The 19,642-nt window shown below is 39.4% G+C and overlaps 5 protein-coding genes across 6 annotated transcripts in view; 2 read left to right on the forward strand and 3 right to left on the reverse strand.

Annotated features, from left to right (window-relative positions):
• Window positions 1-326: 326 nt before the first annotated feature.
• Window positions 327-19,642, reverse strand: part of LOC143178548 (uncharacterized) — a 32,468-nt gene continuing 13,152 nt past the window's right edge. Inside the window, exon 3 of the mRNA XM_076377272.1 lies at window positions 327-1,225. Within this exon, the coding sequence (XP_076233387.1) occupies window positions 935-1,225 (291 nt within the window). The 3' untranslated portion in view covers window positions 327-934. The remainder of the gene's footprint in view (window positions 1,226-19,642) is intronic.
• Raf (serine/threonine kinase raf oncogene) lies at window positions 4,377-9,620 on the reverse strand. 2 transcript variants are annotated; one of them, XM_076375895.1, is made up of 2 exons: window positions 9,036-9,620; window positions 4,377-8,762 (listed from the first exon to the last, which is right to left on the reverse strand). In XM_076375895.1, the coding sequence occupies exons 1-2, from the start codon at window positions 9,618-9,620 to the stop codon at window positions 7,290-7,292; spliced, it is 2,058 nt and encodes a 685-aa protein (XP_076232010.1). In that variant the 3' UTR covers window positions 4,377-7,289. The 2 variants fall into 2 exon arrangements, with proteins under 2 accessions (XP_076232010.1, XP_076232009.1); XM_076375894.1 differs by having other exon boundaries at window positions 4,377-9,620.
• Window positions 10,975-12,233, forward strand: LOC143177861 ((3R)-3-hydroxyacyl-CoA dehydrogenase). The gene is made up of 4 exons (XM_076376118.1): window positions 10,975-11,258; window positions 11,364-11,480; window positions 11,564-11,939; window positions 12,017-12,233. The coding sequence occupies exons 1-4, from the start codon at window positions 11,228-11,230 to the stop codon at window positions 12,231-12,233; spliced, it is 741 nt and encodes a 246-aa protein (XP_076232233.1). The 5' UTR covers window positions 10,975-11,227.
• LOC143177860 (deoxynucleotidyltransferase terminal-interacting protein 2) lies at window positions 12,279-13,278 on the reverse strand. The gene is made up of 2 exons (XM_076376117.1): window positions 13,129-13,278; window positions 12,279-13,034 (listed from the first exon to the last, which is right to left on the reverse strand). Exons 1-2 carry the CDS (start codon window positions 13,220-13,222, stop codon window positions 12,355-12,357), a joined length of 774 nt encoding a protein of 257 aa, XP_076232232.1. The 5' UTR covers window positions 13,223-13,278; the 3' UTR covers window positions 12,279-12,354.
• Window positions 13,995-18,334, forward strand: LOC143178235 (nose resistant to fluoxetine protein 6-like). The gene is made up of 13 exons (XM_076376766.1): window positions 13,995-14,322; window positions 15,130-15,341; window positions 15,417-15,601; window positions 15,675-15,883; window positions 15,946-16,140; window positions 16,214-16,307; window positions 16,368-16,662; window positions 16,742-16,821; window positions 16,883-16,978; window positions 17,059-17,192; window positions 17,497-17,667; window positions 17,742-17,884; window positions 18,167-18,334. Exons 1-13 carry the CDS (start codon window positions 13,995-13,997, stop codon window positions 18,332-18,334), a joined length of 2,310 nt encoding a protein of 769 aa, XP_076232881.1.

The following is a 19,642-nucleotide window of genomic DNA, read 5'->3' on the forward strand; positions in this document are numbered from 1 at the left end:
TTACTCGAAGAAATTTTGTTCACAGAGAAGCAAAATTGTATCGATACCGAACACTCGTACCTTCCAGCGTATCGAACGCGACACTTTATCCACGAAGCTTTCTATTAGGCAGCAGGATAGCTTTTCTTCCTTCGTATGTACATAGATACACGTATATAATATATATACTCTTCTCTACACGGATGTGTGTGTGTGTGTGTGATTGCAAACGCACAGAAACCAGCTTCAGCGAAGCTTCTTATTCGGCTGATAATCGCTAGGATATGTGAGTACGTGAGACGCGAGAAACATGGAAGCAAGCGTCTATAGAACACGATATGCACGGCGACATGCAGATAACTTTTCAGTATTTTCGTGAACCAGGGGAACGATACACAGTGAAGCTCCCTTGAACTTTCCCCGTTGCGTTCATCAATGAGGATGAAACTTGCGAATTTGTTCGATGAAACAACACCAATCAGTCTTTAAGAAAGAAAAAGCAGCCTTGAAGACACACCTTCACTGTTCGTCCAGCGAAAGGGAACCCTCTTTTACGCGAAGAGGGGGTTACGGGGGCTCGTTTCGCCCGGTGCCCGTGACTTAGTCGTCTCTGGCTACCTGAGCCGAGACACCCAATCCATTTTGCACTTCCTATTGGTTCTACCACCCCATCTTTCGCGATCTATCATCTATCCCATATCCAAAGGGGCCAGCCACGCATCCTGCTGCTCTGCCGACTTGCACATTCGTCTCTCCACTGTTAATCGGCGGCCTTGGGACAGCCCTTGCTGCTTATTCGAGGAGAAAGCCTCTGGTTTAACCGTTGACCGAATTGTTCGAGCAAAGCTGCCCCATGGTAGAACGGACTAGATAATGAACCTTCCTCCTGCCTTTGGTCCTCGAGCACAGCTACCTGGATATCGTGAATATCGACTAGGGAAGCAGCTGCATCGTTTCAGTTGCAAGGACGATCAGAAGAGACCTCGAACGCGCCTCTTATGGACAACCGTTCCAGTTTCGCTCGAATGACGTACGTTCCTCGTTTGATCGCGAGGATAGAGAGTAATCCATGGATCCTCGATGACACAAGGGCGAAAGTTGCAGCGATGTTTTTTGGTGGGAGGGCTGCAAGAGGGACGAGACGAATTCGTTCGATCCCCTTAGCCTTCTCCCTCCATCCTACTCTTCGTCTATGCACGAGGTGAACTTGTTTCGGCCCACCGATGGAATTCGATCGGGCTCGCCGCTGTAAGGAAGAAAACAGACGATTGGTTAAGCCATCGATACTATCGCGATAACGTCGCGGTAATAACGCGCGAGTGGGTAATTAGCGGCGCTCTCGCAAGCACGTCTGATGTATTTACCGATAGCCGACTGGCTAACGGCTGCCAGAAGAAAATCGAAAGGTGAACGTGCTATTTGCGTTGGCTCGAAGGGAAACGTGCCTCGACGACGCTATCTTTTGTACGAGGAACATCTTTTTATATCGAACGTCTATCAAGTAGCATCATTCTGGATTATGTTACCACCTTGCTGGTATTCCGTATTACATTGTTCACAGATTGCTCCGAAACTTCAGAATAATTGAAATTCTGAAATATTGAACATTCAGAAATGACGGCCTTTCAAGTTACGCCCTCCCTCTGAAAATTCAAGCGTCACGCGCGAAATTCCTTAATTGCGAACGCTAAGCAACGATCGAGAATTATGAAGCAAAGAAGCTTTTGTCAACAGTCTGCCTTATCAAACCTCTTATCGTCGCGATATAGCGCATCAATATTCGACACGAAAACTCCCGTTTCCACTTTTCCCACGAGCCAGAATCGCCTTGGAAATATTAAAAGCACGTTTCCCCTGACATCGTTACGCGTCGCGGTCTGACATCGAGACGAGACATCGAAATATTGAATTTCCAGCGCGGACAGAAAGTAACTATGCTGCATTTGAACCGGTGGACACGCTTCACGGTAATTGTTACGAGGAGGGAGGCTCGGCCAACTCGTGCTGATGTTTGAGTAAACATAGGACACAATGCGGCGTAAAATCGACACGGGCTCCATACGTTTTCTAGTTTCTCGGTCAATGTCGTCCGCTTCGATTCTCCGAACCGAATGCGATTAATTAACTCACATTACTGCGATGTTCCCATCGCCGAGCAGCGTCCTACGCGTCGCGCAACGTGCACACAATAGTGACGACGATTAATCGAATTTCGTGTCAGTATTTATTGGTAATTACGCTATTGTATATAATCGATACTTATCGATCCTCACGCCGCGACATTTTCGACTTGACAAAGTTGCCCTCGCTCGACGCGTCGCGACACGAAAGATACTAGCTGACGAGATCGTTGTTTGTCGAAGCGCACCGATAAACGGAAGCACTCTGCCAACGCACAGAACCGTTCTGCGCACTGGTACACTTGGTCAAATGCGATTATTAACAATCATATCAACGGTCCTTGTTTGTAAAGCATATTCTTTACGCAGCATCTAGAACTTTAACGAAAAAGGATCTTTCTAGTGCTCATTGATTAAAACGAACTATGGGGCACGTGATTCGATTATCCTTTAAAATAATTAAGTAATAAAATAGGATCTTCTCTCTCTTTCGCAACTCGCTACGTCAATTCCTGCCCTCGAACACGCGACGAGGCTGTTGAATTTCCAAGGAATTCGGTTAAACGTCGAGGCACGCGATACTATTTTTGTCCGATGTATCGCAGGCTCTATAATCACGGTCGAAAAATGAGGGATCGAGCATCGATCCTTGAAGCTGCTGAGTTACCGTCACACGCGGCACTTTGATTAAGGATACAACGAAAAAACACGCGCGCACAGTGTTCTCGATATAAGCTCGATCTTACATTTACGTTGATTTGGGACTATTCTTTCGCTTCACGTGGTCCTTTTCTTTCAAAATTCAAACTCAACTCGCCAGCACGAAAACTGATCACAGTTCTAAGCTCCTGATTCCAAAACACAAGCTTGTATCGAGGTAATACTGTAGAATGACAATTTCTAGTATCTATGACGAGTGTTCTCTTCTCAGAGGACACACCGGGATGTGTGTTAAGCCGAAATTCGATTCGAAGTCAACTAACCTCGTTTCTCGCAGAGCAACGCGAGCGACCTCGACGTGTCCACCTGTTCGCGACAATCACACATAAAACAAGTCCTTTAATTTTATTCCATGGACCCGTGGCGCGTACGTATGTTGTGTTTATACGTGGATATGATTAGCGTACGAATTTACAACGACGAGACGAAAAACGAAGAACGAAGAACACAGACACTCGCACCACGAGCTTCCAGCATCGACTACTCAGCCGGTTGAGGCGCCAGCTGGATCTGCGCATGCGTTCTCCTTCCATCGCGTTCTTTACAGGCGAACATATGTACACACAAGCACGCACACAATGCACAAATAGTGAGCGTTCACTCCAAGGTGTATTATATGTGTGTGTGTACATCTACGTGCGAACACATTTAATCTGTTACTGTGTACGTGCGAATGCATGCATAAACTACCACAGACAGAGAATTGTTTCTGTGATTGTAGAGGTGCGTTCAATTACACAAATTTTGAAATGATTTCCAGCATAAAAACTATGTTCAACAAAAGCTATGAATTTTATTCTTTTACTAGATGAATTTCATTTTATTATTCGTAATAAAAATTGAATAGAATGCAACACAAACTCTATAGAAAAATAAATAACATGCGGTAAAGGTCATGGATTAAGGAACTCTTGATTATACCTCGCATGGATTGCGAATCATTTTATCGCGGTCGCAACAATAGCATTATTTCACTGAAATAGTAATATTGGATGCAGGATGACCTAATATATTTTACGAAATAGCTCAGAACAGAACGGATTAAGTTCCAAGCGAAGGAAAAAATACGAGAACTACAGATTGGATTACCAGAGCCCCACGATGTCACGACTTTCCAACAAGGATTCCTGGTTTTCCGTGATTACTTGAATGATAAAGCTGCCATTATTGTAACATACATGCGCCAGTTGATTGCTACATAAAGTTATCTAATTAAAACAAAGGCTTCAATTCTGACAAATATTATTTCAATGTTTGATTTACGATTGTCGCGATGATTCATTTATGAAATATATATTTGTGTTTCGTTGACGATCAAACTTGACACAATGCTTGAATCAAATTTAATTAAAGAGAATTTACGCATTGCCTATCAGACTGTGAATTAATATGGAAATGAGTATCTAGAGCGATTGTATCTGTGGCTGTACTTTCTTTCGATTGACCCTCGAGTTACAACCGTATTTATTTAATCATTGATATTCCATCAAGAGCGTTGTGTAATCATTCATTAGGGTTATAGTTGCAGGGACTATTGCTGAGGAAGAACAAGACGTATTTACACGAAGAGTCAATTTTTTATTTTTTCTTTCTTTTTTTTCCTTTTTTCCTTTTTTTGGTTGAATACAATGATCAATCGGTGGTCGCAATTGATTAAATTAAGTATCTCCAATCCTTAGCCACGCTATCTCGTCACAAGACACGCGTCTCGGTTGACAGCAGGTTCAGCGTAATTTGACAAAACGTAGCCGAAAATTCTATTAACGAGAACGCGATGCGACGTCTGTCCGTCAATCAAACGAAAAATCTCGCTAGATCAGTTTCCGCGTGAAACCCGTATTGAAATCCGTGTGGCAGAATTCAAAAAAGGCTGATGTTATTTAGACTCGCTCCGCTTGAAATTGATTCGATGATTATCAATTTTTCGGAGCAATCGAGATTCAGATCAGAGTTAATCCCGTTTTTTACAATGATTAAAATTTTTTATTTCGATATTTCAAGCAAGCTGAGTCTTTGATCTTCAATTGTACTTATTCGGCGAATAAAATATTCGTCTTCTTTAAAACGGACATGATTTACATCCATTCCAAAAACGCGTTCCTTCGGCCGCAGTCTCACAGAAACCCTTCTACGTGTACAGTACACATTGAAGCAATGTACAGAGGAATGTCTTCCGAGAAAATAATATTCTAAAGTTCAACAATGACATACAGGAAGATCGATCGTGGAGGACGCAAAGCGTGAGGATCGCTTGTTCCATTTTTACCTTTCCCTTCGTATTCAACCATTTATCAAGCTCAACGAAAAAATTTCAATCACCTGTACAGTATTTGGACCGCATGAAAGTGCATTGTCAACTGAAGTCAACATATGAAAATTTAAATACGCGAAAAAAGTGTTTTATTCATAAAAAGATTATGCTATAAAATAATCCTTAAAGATCAATAAAGAACTATCGCGTGGATGTTACGCAACACGTCCTCCTTCCTTGCATTTCATCATTTTCCGTGATATTTTTGCAGCATCATCAATTATGTTTTGCAGTTCACTGTTTCCCTGTTACGAGAAAGCGTCATTAACGACGACAAGTGCGTTTCTTCGCTTCAGTTCACGCGCTTATCGCTACTTTTCATTTCACCCTCTCTTATTTTCCATCGCACGGTTCAACGCGTTCTCTCCTCTCTCCCAGTTTTAACACAACAAACACGCATACACATACACGCTCTTTTTCGCTCTCTTTCTCTCTCTTTCTCTCTCTTGCTCTCTCTCCCACCCATGGTGAGATTTCTTAAAAACCGGCACTTGTTTTTTTCTTTTCTTCCATTTTTTATTCGTTTCTTAGTTGCAGTTCATCCCACTGAATTACACATAAATAAATAAATAATAAATCGGGACGCCGCGTGCTTTAAAAAGATCGCCGCTTGTTTTAACTAGCGAATTTCGAAGTTTTGCTCTTAGGCCTTTTTATTCATTCTTTTTTTAAACGTTCGAAACAACATGTTACGATCAACGTTAAATCTCGAATGCGTGCAACCATTAATGACGCAAAAGGTTTATCGTCGATTGAACAAGTTTTCTTTTTCTAAATATTAACATTTCTTCCTTTTTTTAATTTTCCATTCCAGACTCCTCACGTTCTATAAAACAAACGCATTCTATAAAACACGTTTCCTCTTGTGCTTAGTTACTGTTCATCGGACCGTTATCAAAAACACATTTTAATCGTAACAATAGCTCTCGGCCGTCACGTATAACTCAAATTTTCGATGATACGTAATGAATTATTTTGTAATCGTATAATTCGAAGTGAAATTCGCGCCTCTTCCTGCATCGTGAGTCTCGAACGATGGAAGAAATAGAACTTATAAAAAAAAGTGACGGTAAAAATGAATAAATATTAAAATGCGAGGAACAATAGTCGACTATAAAGTTAAGAAATGGAAGTTAGTCGATATACAAGAATTAAACAATCTTAGGCCATAATACTAATTTTTAATAAATGACTTGAGAATGATTTCTACATGTATAATCAATATTATTAATAATTCTAGAATGGAAGGCCAAATATGCATATCACTTTTCATTAAACTTCCGTGTCTCTTTGTCACTTCAATACGATCAATTCTTTTAGTTTCATTGAACCAAAAGAAACGTGTTTACCTCCCCTAGAAATTAGTGTATAAAAAGATCAGTCAAATATGACGATTAGTATAGAAAAAGTTACTAAAAAAAGGGAAGAGGTAATTGTACAAATTGTTGTTGTCACTAAGGAACACCTACTACCTCGATTTCAAATTGTTTATCTTTTTAAGACAACATATATAAATTGGAAATAATTTCGTTGAAACTTATGTACAATCTAACATTAGACTATAAATTATAAGTTACGAAAAGGAACAATTCTTATGTGAGCATAAATGAAAGCGATACACGAAGGAAGTAGGTACAAAAATCACTTCGCTCTTTGCAAAAATACTTCACAGACATACGACGGCCCACGCGAATTAAATGCCGTTTTTTTCTATTACTTACTTTATTTTTACATCCTTCATAAGGATTCCACAGAAGTAATAGACCTCTACACCTATGCACGCACGTGTATTACACTTGTGTTCTTTTATGAATATGCCTTTATACACGAGCGATATAATTCGTCAAATAAAAATCCCTCTCCATAGGTATTAAGTATGTAAAGGTACAAGCTACACATTCTCGCCGTGAAATACATCAAATACGTCAAATCTCTTAAGATGGATCTTTGTTCTTTCTTTCCTTCTTGCTTGTATTAAGTATTTCATAATCACATTCTACATCGAGCAAACAGTTGCAACACAGTCAAAGTGTAGTTGAAAAGAATTACTTGGATTGTTTGTAACTAAGTGTAATATGATTCCTTCTGAATTTTTTTTTTAAATTCTTTAAATGTTTTAATTTATGCAAATTGCATCAGACTCATTGCTTTGGGAGATTTTATATGTTTCCACCAGAAGGATAAAAGGAAAACGATCCAAACTGGAAGTTCACTGGAGTTTTTGGTGAAGCACAGGTGTATACAAAGTCATCTGATTGCAGCTGCGTCCTGTTCAAGTTTGGTTCGGACGCTGATCTCGTAATTTTAGGTAATCCACGCGAAAGACCCTCTAAACTAGCTAAAATTTGCCGAAATATTGGTCTATCTTCCCTGGAAAACTTGATGCAATCTTCTGTCAGTCTCCTCAATGCCTTTGGCGTGTCTGAACGCAATTTATTTAAATCCGGACGCAATTTTCCGCGTCCGACCATAAACAATATTTGATCCTTGTTATTAACATGAGAATATGGTAACTGACCAGACAATAATTCAAATAGAACCACACCAAATGCATAGACATCAGATTGGAAACTGTATGGATTTTCTTCTTGCATTCTTATTACTTCGGGTGCCATCCAAAGAATAGATCCAGTTGGTTGATGGAATTGTTGAGAACCAGACCACCTAGTCTTTGCTGTTGCCAAACCAAAGTCACCAATTTTCACAGTGAGATCATCATGCAGGAATATATTATTACTCTTCAAGTCCCGATGAATGATATTTTTTGCATGTAGATAGTCCATACCTTGTGCAGTTTGTCTGCCAATTTCTATCAGCGTGAACAGATCAAACTTGGTTTCAAATACATGTAAATGTTTGTACAATGAAGAACCTTCACACCACTGAGTAACAATACCCAGTTGTGGTTTACTAACACATCCCATAAACAGAAGAATATTTACATGCCGTGTTTTACGTAAAACTGCAACTTCGTTTTTAAATGCTTGTAACTGAGCAGCAGTAGGTATTTTCACATTAAGCATTTTCACAGCTACAGGTCCATGCCAGTGAGCTTTGTGCACTGTCCCAAATGAACCAGATCCAATACGAGCTCCAATTAAAAGCTCATCTGCTGGAATTTCCCAATCTTCTATGGATTCTCTAGGTGCCAGTAGATTTTTAGATGATTCATCAGCTGATCTTGCTCTCTGTCTTTTTGGTCTTAAAGTACTGGTAGGACTAGCCTGTGTCGAATGACTGTGTTTCGTGGGACTACTACCAGGTGACACTGCACTTTGAGGAATACCTACAGGACGTCCTAAACTTTGAGATCTGCTGTATTCATCTAAATTAGCAGAATCTCCACTTGGCTTAACCATATTAAAACAAACATTAGGCGCAGAGCTTGAACGGTCTTGTTGCCCCAAGGAACGTGGATGCCTCTGACTTCTAGATGGAGCTAAAGATGGAGACATACTTCTGCTTAAACCATATCCGCTTGGTAGCTGCAAAATACCGGCAGTACTCTCAAGGTTGTGTGCAAGCAATGCTTGGTAGTATGCATCTTGCATACGCACTTGATGACACAAGGCAGGAACACCAGCTGCACACCTCTGATGAAATCGATAATTACATGTTCTACAATAAAATCCCTGAAAAAGTAGCTTCCTGCAGCACTCACAGAATGCCAATGAAAAGAAAGTCTTGCGCACAAAATTATGTGAAATGGAAGTAGTTATTGGAAATTTGTCCAAAATCTCTACAGATATTTCATCACAATCTAGCAGGGAAATATCTGTATCCCAAGAGGTAAGATACTTCGAGTTATCTGCACCCAAAATGTATACAACACACATTTCTGTGGTTAAATTCCTCAGCTTCATTGCTTTAGCAAGCGCATCTCTTAATGCCAAACCTTCACGAACCTGTACACTTGTACGTTGTTGATTAGGCAGATGTGCCCTAAGCAGAGATCTCATTGGCGTCCTTTGTCCTTTACTAATTGTATTAGTTTCACGAGATTCGCTCTCCGACATGGAAGCACTGCCGGATACTCTTCCACTGTTCAATAATTCATTGAGCTTCTGTTCCTTCGATTCCAGATCTTGCAGCTTACTGGTCAGCTCTTCGTACTCATTCAAATAAATAGAGGGTGGGTGTTGGAATCCGGCAAAACGATTGTTCAAAGCATTGATGTTCTGACGAGTGACGTGTATCACGTTTTGGATGTTTCTCAACTCATACCTGAGCGGATCCGTATCCAGGTAACCGTCCTCGGGATCGCTGAGCTCTCCCGATTCCGGGCCGCTGCCTCGTGACGACGACATTGCCAGCCGTGTAGGTGAACGTGGTGGCTTTTTCCTCTGTCGACGGCGACGACCAGACGACAGCGTCGAGGACGAGGAGGACGGCGACCTAGCTGCCGCGACCTCGAACCTACGACACGAGAACTCCGTGTACGCGTTCGCACGGACCGCCGTGTAATACCTCTGCTCGCCGATCACGGCCATCTTCTTGCTCCGTCGGGCAGCATCCTGAGCCGCTGCTGCTGCGCTCCGGAACACCTTGGTAGCCTCGCTGCTACCGGATCACCACCCAATTTTTCTCCTCGGCCTGGCCACAGCTTTCACCACGCCACGGTCGTCGTTGCCTCACTTCTTGCACGACTCACGGACGCGTCCTCGGCCACCTCTTTTCTTCTTTCTTTCCCCTGTACACGCGCTCTTCTCACTCTCCCTCTCTCGCTCACTCTATCTCTATCTCGCTCTCTCCCTCTCTCCCTCTCTCGCTCTCTCGCACTCTCGCTCTCTCGCTCTCTCCCTCCCGTCGTTCTACCTCCTTCTTTCTTCTTCTTATGCCAGTCGCCGAATCGAACCTACTTTCCGATGCGCGACTCCACAGCATACGCCGTTCGTCTTTACCGAGCTCTCGCCTGTCGGATTTTACACGCGATGCAACTCGCGTCGACGTCGTTTCCTATTCTGCTCGATTCGAACGCGATTGGCCCCGCAAACGGGCACGAAATTCTTTCGTTTCGGCCTCCTGTCTATCGCCTCCTTTCGACGCTTCTTCTCTGGAGCCCTTCCGAAAGAAAACTGGCACGAGCGATGCAGGAACTGAGGGCAGAGGCGCGGGGCCGCGGGGCTATGTTTCTTGAAGCGCCGGTGCTGCCAACCGTTCCGCCCCCTTCCACTCATTTTCTTCCTCTTCCTCCGTTTGAATTCTACCTGTTCGCTCTCAGCTCCTTTTACGATCCCTCCGCGATAACGTCATTCCCTTATTTTCTCTGTTTTTCCACCCCTCGAATTTAATTCCGTATCGCTCCGAACGTACAGTCAGTTAAACAATTTCTCAAACTTCCATTGCTTTCGCGTGGAAACGTCGAAACTTGATCGCTATTGTTCTATGAATTAATGATAGAAAATGCTGAGTACTACTGCCGAAAAGTATTTCACTTTTACAGATTTAAACTTGAAAAATATATTAGATATGTAGTACTTCGTTGTAATGATATTGAAATACGTTTTACTTTGCAAAGTTCCTATATCAAGAATTTGTAAATCTTCAATGAAGCAGCGGAAATTTGAAGAAATTTTGTATTGTTTGGTTACGTTTTTGAAATGTAATTTTTAGAATATCTGGACAAGTAATTTTTCTTTATCGTTTTGAATAGTGTTGAATGTCCTGTTTGCATCCCAGCTGAATAATGATCGTTTAGAACAAATTCAAGTTCAATTTTTCTGTAAACATAGCTACTACTCGCGTTGCGTTTCTGACGTCACTGCAGACGTGATTGACGTCAGCAGCATATGGTGCGGTTACCTAGGCAACAAAGGTTCATCCTAATTGGTCCAACGTTTGCGTAGTACGTACTCATTGCGCGTACGCCCAACAGTGATTAAAAAAAGAATACTCGAAATTTCGAAGGATGACTCGTGAATCGGTAAACTTGATTCCGTCAATATCTCCCACAGTTATCTCTTTGAATCATGAGATAATTTATTCGCCAATATGTAATGGCGACCTTTAGTAACGTTCACTGATATAACATACAGTTTATATTATGAGTATTCGACTTTGTACCGTATCAGTTCAGCTTTTTTAATTAAAAATAAAAATGGTAGCTGGTAAAATCGCTTTAATCACAGGTGTGTCTTTAAAATAAGAAAACTAAGAGTGGGAGAAAATATTAAGATTAAGATTAATTGTTTCATTTCTGCTAATTGCATTAAAAAAATTTTGTCTCATCACAGGTGCAGGAAGCGGTATAGGTAGAGAAGTATGTCGTATTTTGGCAAGTCAAGGGGCCAAGCTTATTGCTGCTGATCAAAATTTAAAAGCAGTTCAGGAAACTGTTCAATCTTTAAATGGTTGGGCGTTAAACAACTATTAATAGATTTTACTATTATCTGTCTTGTTAAAAAACAATCACTTTTGTCATATTTTCTTTCAGATTCTAAACATCTAGCACTTAGTGTAGATGTTTCAGATATAAAAAGTGTCAAAAAAGTATTTCAAGATTCAATAAGTGCCTATTCAAAACCACCTACTATCATAGTTAATTCTGCAGGCATCACTCGTGATCAGTTTATATTGAAGCTCAGTGAAAAGGATTTTACTGAAGTGCTGGATGTAAATTTGAAAGGAACATTTCTTGTTATCCAAACTGCAGTGAATGAAATGATTGAAGCTGGTGTAAATAATGGAGGCTCAATTATCAATATAAGTTCCATTAGTGGTAGGATGGGTAATATAGGACAGGTCAATTATGCTGCTTCAAAAGCTGGTGTAATAGCTCTTACAAAGACTGCTTCTTTAGAATTTGGACAGTAAGTATTGGAATAGTATCTAATAAATATTTGGAAAATCAACAACTAAAACTTACAATGATATCTTTTTATTATAGATTTGGGATTCGTGTTAATACTGTGTTACCAGGCTTTATAGAAACTCCTATGACAAATACAGTGCCTGATAATGTAAAACAGCTCTTCATAAAAAAAATTTCTCTTCAAAGGATGGGGAAACCAGAAGAAGTGGCAGAAGTTATAGCATTTCTAGCATCTAGCAAAAGCTCTTATGTTAATGGGACATCTATTGAAATCACAGGGGGAATGTACTAATACTATTTACAAATACATGTATATTTTTGTAATTAGATTAGAAACATTGTTTATACACGAGTTTTTATATACACTCAATATGAGTAATCATAATTACAAATATTCAAAATAATTATTTATATCACTTTTTCTTTCCTTTAAGCCTCTTTGCATGTTTATGAGCTTTGTAATGCATCTTCTTTTTCTCCTCAATGATCTCTTTGTATTTTCGTTTATTATACTTAGAAAATTCTGCATCAGCCATGAGTTCATCAACAATTGTTTTCTTGCGTTCTTTCTTTGTTAAACGTCCTGAATAATAGTCTAGAGGTGAATCAACAACTTTACCCACTTGGAAATACTTTGGCAGAACTTTGAGGTCATTCTTCTTGTAGAAATGTTTAGGATCCAATGCAGATCTCATTTGAAGTACTTCAAGATCATGTTTAATTTCTTCTGTTATCTCAGGAGGACGCATATTAAACCAATCTTTGCCTTTAGTGGTTGCGCGTTCCCTGCGTCTTCTTATCCTCAATTTTCTCTCTGACTCACTATAGGGTGATAGAGCTTCTAATTGTTCAAGACCAGGCTTTATAACACTTTTCTGAAGTACCTTATCCACTGCGATTAATTCCTGTGTCAAAGCGGTCACATTCGGGGCGGGTATATTTCGTCTTTTCTGGGAAACTGACCAACCCATCTCTTTCTCGAACTCTTCGAGATCGATATCTTTTGTCACATTACGTTTCGTTTTTGTCGTTGATGTGTCATTCTTAATTAACTCCTCCTCTAAGTCGAAGAAATTGAGAGTTTTTGTACCTGCTAAAGTATTGTATACACACCAAAAAAGAGAGTTAATAACCTGTACAATGATTCTAACCTCACGAACATTGCCTTAGAAGATAGATTCAATTACCAGAGTTTTCAAAATCCAAGTCATCGTCGCTCTCTACCAAACGGTCTTTTGTAATTAAATCCGTTTCTCCTTTTGTATCAATTATTATATCCATTATTGTTATTAATCGTTCACTATCCCTTTAACATTTCACGTGTACCTCTTGTTCCCTTGTACAACCACTGACGACTTACCATTTTCGTGTCACACTCGATGTTATCGAGTCAGTTGCCGATTGCAGCGCCACGAGCGGTAAAAACTACAATTAAATATTGGCGGAAACATTTCAAATTTTCAAAAAGAAACTCTAAAATTACAAAGTTACAAACTTCTGAACATCTCGGTGACTAATAATTTGCAGAAGTCACTGCGTATGATTAGTATCAATAGGTGCAGCAGAAATTCTTGCTGCGATAATCATATACAAAATATTCAATTTAATTTTCATTTCCAATTAACTCTTGCTAATCTCATTTATTTCGTAATTGAAAGAGTAACTTTTAGTATAATAATATAACAAATCATATCTCTTCCACACTATTTTAATAAATAAGAAAGAGTATGTAATGGCAGAGTGTCAATATAATGAAAGGCAATCCAATAATGAGGTTAAAATACGTGAAATTACGCTGGAACGCACCCGGAACATATTGTAAGTAAGAAAGTGGGAGGTGGCGAGTAGAGTATATCTGACCATGCATTTGATCAAGTAGTTACAGTAACATAAGAACTACGTCTACGATCGTATCATGAAGCTGACTGTTGATCTAGTTCGAAATCGATTCGATTCTATAAAAATCAGTGCGTAGATTTTAATATTCAAAATAGTGGTAGTGTTGTACGCTCGTAACAATCTTCCGATACAGTTTCAAATCTAATCGGTGATAATGCGCGTTAAACAATCGTTACTTTTATTCTTCATACCGTATTTCGTGAGCGGGTTTTTAAATTTGAAAAACGAGTTGAAAACGAACAATGAAATTTCGCAAAGAAGTCAGAATGATTCTTCAGAACCCTTCACAAGTACTACAGAAATAAATGGAGTGAACGCGACCTTAGCCTGGGATGATCTGATAGACATTTGGAGCACATCTTCAATGATGAAACTTCTGAAGAGCGTTCCCCGAAAATCGCTGAACATTTCCACGAATTGCGAAAGAGATGTTACAGATTATACAATGGCTCTATCAGTGGGAGAACTGTGGGCGTTAAAAAGTAAGTGAAATTAGTAAAAAAAAGACACGAACTTTCCTTGATTATGTATCACTTTTAAATTTCTTGAAATCACGTAAGAGTACGGTCTAGATCTGGAACTAGATTTTGTTCAGCGGTAGAATTTAAAAACTTCCTGAAGTTGCGGTAAGTTACGTGTCTTTAATTCCTGCAGAAACGTTTAAGTAGATAGGCATCTCGTAACATGAAAATTCCGCTGAGGAATTATACAATTACGGCTTGATCAGACCGACGACAGACAACTATTGGTCAGTGATAGTTACTGCTTTTCGGTATGAGGAAACAGTTGCTCGATGGTATGTTCAGGAAGTACTAAGCTCGCGTTTAGACCGGTTTCAACGTGATGGATGACACTTTCTTCGTGATCCCGATCATATAACGAGTCACCGAATTTCAGATTTAGTTTTTATAAACAATGAACAATTTCTTTGCACTTTCTCTTCAATTGAGCATTACGACTCCAGTTTACTCAGCTGCATTCGTTTTTAATTACAATTAGTTTTAATGGGTTTATGCAACAGCTATCCTAATAAATTGATATAACTAATCGAATTAATATAGCGAGAGGTAGAACTGTAGAATGATAGAAAGTAAATTTCTATTTTAAGTATACTGTAATTAAACTGTATAATAAGTATTATATTCAAATATAATAAGTTTCGATATTTATGTAATACAAATTATATAATATTTATAAAATATTTAGGCAGTACGAGTTATTATAAAAATTTAAGAATTTTTATAAAAAATGTAGTAGAATAATTGACTGAAAAAATGATTGGTTTTTAGTGATGGATGCAACTGGCAAGTACACATGGGGCCTGCTTTCTGGCAACGTGTTTTGGCTTGGATCTACCGACCAATGTCATGAGATGCAAAATCAGTTCATTAAATGGCAGAAAAATAGGGAAATTCAACGCAGAAAGGACGTACCACCTTTTTTAATCAGCATGAATTCCGTCACCCTGAACCTAAACATTCGTCACAATGAATTAAATAAGGTGACTCGCTGAAATCAACCACAGAGCATGAAAGGAACAAGAGAAATTCAAATTATTAGCATCTTTCATTTTCAGACCTATGAAATCGTTCTTGGACTCTGTCTCCCGAATTCATGTGTCGCAAAGGACGTCGAAAAACTTTTATACTTTCTTCAGGATCAACGCAAAAATGAAACCTCTGCAATAATAGCAGTTCGAGACGTTAAAAGTCTTTCCAAGGAATATAATTTCGGGGAGGACCCTGTTTTTTGCATGCTATGGTACGTTTAATAAATCAAAGAAACGCTAATGTCTGATTATGTAGAAAACTAGAAAGAGTTAAATAACTTGTAGGATTACGTTGATCGTGGTAGTTGTTTTGGTGATTCTGGGCACTTTCTACGATATTGCCCTGAGGTACCAAGTGTTGAATACGATAAAGGTAGCCCGAATCAATGAGAATGCAACAACAGAAATGAAAATCTTGAACGAGGGAGAAAATGTTGATGAAAAAATCACGATCACGAGGCTGTGGGCCGTGAAAGAACATAACAGTTCCTTAGGTATATCTACAATATTTCTGATTGCTGACAACACCTTTATTAATATCGTTTGATGGTTTTAGATGTAAGCAATTCGAACAGTGTACCGAACCCTCTGTCGGAAGCATTGTTATCTTTCAGTTTGCTGGTGAATTTATCAAAAATATTTAGCTTAGAGGTGGGAGCCGATACTTTAGCTCCGATTCATGGCTTGAAATTTCTGTCCATGATTTGGGTCATCTTAGGCCACACTTGCCTATTTGTAATCATAGCTTCTGGTACGCGAATGTTCTAAATTCGAATATAAAATGAACGAAATTCCAACGAAAAAGTAATCGATTTCTTTTGCAGATAGCACTACCTTTCGATCAAAGGCGGAGGAAGGGTTTTTCTTTCAAACTATCAGCAACGGAACATACGCTGTCGACACGTTCTTTTTGATGAGGTACAAGTATAAAGTCTTATCGTAATTATGAAACAAGTACTATTGAATCTATTCTTTTAGTGGATGCTTGGTATCGTTTCTTTATTTTCGCACAATCACAAAGGAAAAGCTACGAAAAGCAAAAATCGTAAAGGGTACTTTCGGTGAGATTTTGCAATTCTTGGGTATGGTATGGTACCGATACTTTCGACTGACCGCTCCTTACCTTCTCGTAATCGGGCTCACTGACATATCAATGAGGTGGTACTACAATCACAGTTTACTCGACTTGTACAAATACGATCGGCAGAACTGTAGGAAATTCTGGTGGCGAAACGTGTTGTACATAAACACGTATTTTGCACTGGACGAAAGGGTAACTATAATCTTAAATATAAATATTATATTGTAATTTAATGAAGAAGTTATGCAATGACTTCAACATATTTCAACAGTGTATGATATGGAGCTGGTATTTAACAATTGACACGCAATTTTATATCATCGGAATAATCATTCTCATCATCGCAGCAAGGTGCGTGTCAATGAACTACCTTAAAGATATCGCAATCTTTCAACTGAGCCACATTTTACAGATTTATCTCCATTGCTGCGTTCCTGACGATCTTTCTTTTGATCGGATCTTGGATAATGACAGCAATCATTACCTTGCAGATCGATCACGTGCCAAGGTAAGACACCTTTCTCAAAATAATTTTGATTGGTCATAAAGTAGACAAGACAGCTAAACGAAGAGTAAATATTTATATAGTATCCAAGATCCTTTCGCACACTACGAAAGCCTCTATGATAAGCCCTGGACGAGGATCGGGCCTTATCTTCTTGGAATGATCGCAGGATGGTACCTATACAAATGTAACTGCAAATTAAAGATTCAGAAAGTGAGTATTACCTGCGTGAAAATCAGAATTTGAAATAGGGAAACTTTGGAGAAATTCCTCGTAGGAATTATGTGTGTTACGATTCGTATTAAGTGAAAATTACTCCTAAAGCATGCACTCATTTAGATCAACGTAACTCATCGTAGCTGATTATGCACGCATTATTGTGATAACGAAGTGCGTGTAAGAGCTATCGTAATCCACTTTCTCCACAATGATCAATCAGCAACAGGCAAAATGGTCTATTCAGCAGCGAAATTTTCTATCCGTAAATAATTGATATCGTGACTACCACTAATTACAGACAGTTGCGCTACTTTCCTGGATTTTTTCCTTCGTCACTATGTTGAGCATAGTGTATGGATTATACGGAAACACGTTCAGCCCATTTATGTCCGTAGCGTACACCGCATTATCGCATTCTGCATGGGCGATTTCCATCGCCTGGATTTTAATTGCCTGCGTAACCGGCCACGGTGGTCAGTAATTCAAGTTTTTCTGTGATTTGTATTTTATATAAAACGTAGGGTAATATTTAATATCTTTCTTTCAGGAATGATAAACAAAATATTGTCCTGGAAATACTTGTACCCGCTCTCCAGATTGACATATTGTGCATACTTGATACACCCCACTATCATACGAGCAATAGTCATGGAAAAGGACAGTTCAATACATTTATCGCAAGGATTTGTGGTATTGGAATACTTAGCATATTTCAAATTCACTTTCTCTATTACCGATCGGTCAGAATCGCTTCGTTCCGCGGAACTCCGTTAGATCTCGACTCTTTCGACTATCGAGTCTGTTCCCCCTCTTTTCTTCTTTCCATCTTTTCCCCTCTATTTCTTCGAATCCCCCACTTGGTTCCTGCTTTTCATTTTTCCCTCTCTTTCACTGTTTTCCGCGAGAGAAAGTACCAAGTGATGATGAACGTCGCATTAACGGATTTTTTAGAGGCTTTAAATCATGTTGTAGGGAATCATGTTCCTCGGCTACGTAGTGGCATCTTACGCTGCTGCATTGTTCATCAGCTTACTCTTCGAGGCTCCCATGGTGTCTTTGTTAAGAATATTTCATCCCCTGAGACAGTGGAAATTGGCGAAGACACTGAATTGGAATCGCAGTCCATCTAACAATTTGTAAGACTGATAAGACACGTGTGAAATTATAAAAGGACATTTCATGATCTCTGCGCGTCCATGGATGACAAAATCGAAAGATCTTATTTTATTAGTTACTTATTATAAAGCACGGACATCCATGAAACTTCCCAAATGGACAAGGTATGTTTTTCAATTCAGCCTCCCATCTAATTTTGGAAATGAGTCTTTTCTCACAAAAAAGAAGAAACGAGATGGAGTCAAAAGGAAGAATGGAATTCCTCATAGTTGAATTTAACGAGCAATCCCAAGGAAAACTAGTTAATTCTCACGGGAGAAGTCTATAGGTCGATCTATGCATAAGTCTATTAATCAAGATTCAAGATTTAATCGCGATAAAAACAGCGACAACTTTCGAAATTGAGGAAAAGGATAAGAAGAAAACAATACCCTTGAGACCAATGGCCGCGACCTAAATAATCCCGCGAAATCCGCCGAGTCACTGTTCCTATTTGTCATTGATCAACCTTTCCTCGAGATGATGCATCTCGTACACGCCCAACACCTTACACAAATATCTTTTGTACACACTCTATTCAAATACGTGGAATTTCGTGACGAAAGAGCAATAATCGATGAAACTAGCCCGAAAGTAAGATCAACCACAAGAAGGTCAACCTTGGATCTTCGTTTCGACAGTGAGCTTAAATTTTATTCAATGGTTTCGAAGGTCCTCGATTACTCTACTACAGAAACTCGTTTTTCTTTACCGAGAAAAAGACACGGCGAATTTAGGCTCGGTTTAACCAATTTCACTTTCCGATTGTGTTTGCGTCACAGGATAAATATGCGATTCTAACGAAAGAGAAATTCCTAATTAAGATGCCTATATTCCAATCGTTCCAAAAGAAAGTTTCGGCTACGATCGCGCCCGTTCTCGTTCGACGTTCTAGGAAAAACGAAGCCAGCGTCGTTAACGCTCCTCCTCTTGTTATTAATATCACGCCATATGAATGTGTCAAGAATACGGAAGTAGCGGGAGAACTAGAAGGAACGTTCTGTTCAACTCGGAACACAGCGAATTTGCGAATAGCTCGGCTTGACCTCTGGAGGTCTCTTCTTATTGAAGAAGCTGCGACACCGTGACGAATCTCTGTGAATAGCGGTATTCATCTTGCGTCGAACTTCGTCACTAGTACTGTATGGTTCATAAGTAATACCTGGTTCTTTTTTAAAACTTTCACCGTTGAATTCATTAGCTGGACACGGTCAAGTCCTACAAACTAGTCTTCGTTCGACGCATAGAATTGAGCGACTTATTATGGTAGATTGACTCGTAGCATTCTCATAC

The sequence above is a fragment of the Calliopsis andreniformis genome, chromosome 4 (assembly GCF_051401765.1).
Source record: "Calliopsis andreniformis isolate RMS-2024a chromosome 4, iyCalAndr_principal, whole genome shotgun sequence".
Taxonomy (NCBI): Eukaryota; Metazoa; Arthropoda; class Insecta; order Hymenoptera; family Andrenidae; genus Calliopsis; species Calliopsis andreniformis.

Excerpts from the sequence above, each read along its gene's own strand:
- Raf (XM_076375894.1), bottom strand. The coding sequence starts at position 9,620 with ATGGCCGTGATCGGCGAGCAGAGGTATTACACGGCGGTCCGTGCGAAC.
- LOC143177861 (XM_076376118.1), top strand. The coding sequence starts at position 11,228 with ATGGTAGCTGGTAAAATCGCTTTAATCACAG. Across the intron at positions 11,481-11,563 it reads AACTGTTCAATCTTTAAATG|ATTCTAAACATCTAGCACTT; the intron begins GTTGGGCGTTAA and ends ATTTTCTTTCAG. Across the intron at positions 11,940-12,016 it reads GCTTCTTTAGAATTTGGACA|ATTTGGGATTCGTGTTAATA; the intron begins GTAAGTATTGGA and ends TTTTTATTATAG.
- LOC143177860 (XM_076376117.1), bottom strand. The coding sequence starts at position 13,222 with ATGGATATAATAATTGATACAAAAGGAGAAACGGATTTAATTACAAAA. Across the intron at positions 13,035-13,128 it reads CTTGGATTTTGAAAACTCTG|CAGGTACAAAAACTCTCAAT; the intron begins GTAATTGAATCT and ends ACAATACTTTAG.
- LOC143178235 (XM_076376766.1), top strand. The coding sequence starts at position 13,995 with ATGCGCGTTAAACAATCGTTACTTTTATTCTTCATACCGTATTTCGTG. Across the intron at positions 15,602-15,674 it reads CCTGTTTTTTGCATGCTATG|GATTACGTTGATCGTGGTAG; the intron begins GTACGTTTAATA and ends AATAACTTGTAG. Across the intron at positions 17,668-17,741 it reads CTGCGTAACCGGCCACGGTG|GAATGATAAACAAAATATTG; the intron begins GTCAGTAATTCA and ends TCTTTCTTTCAG.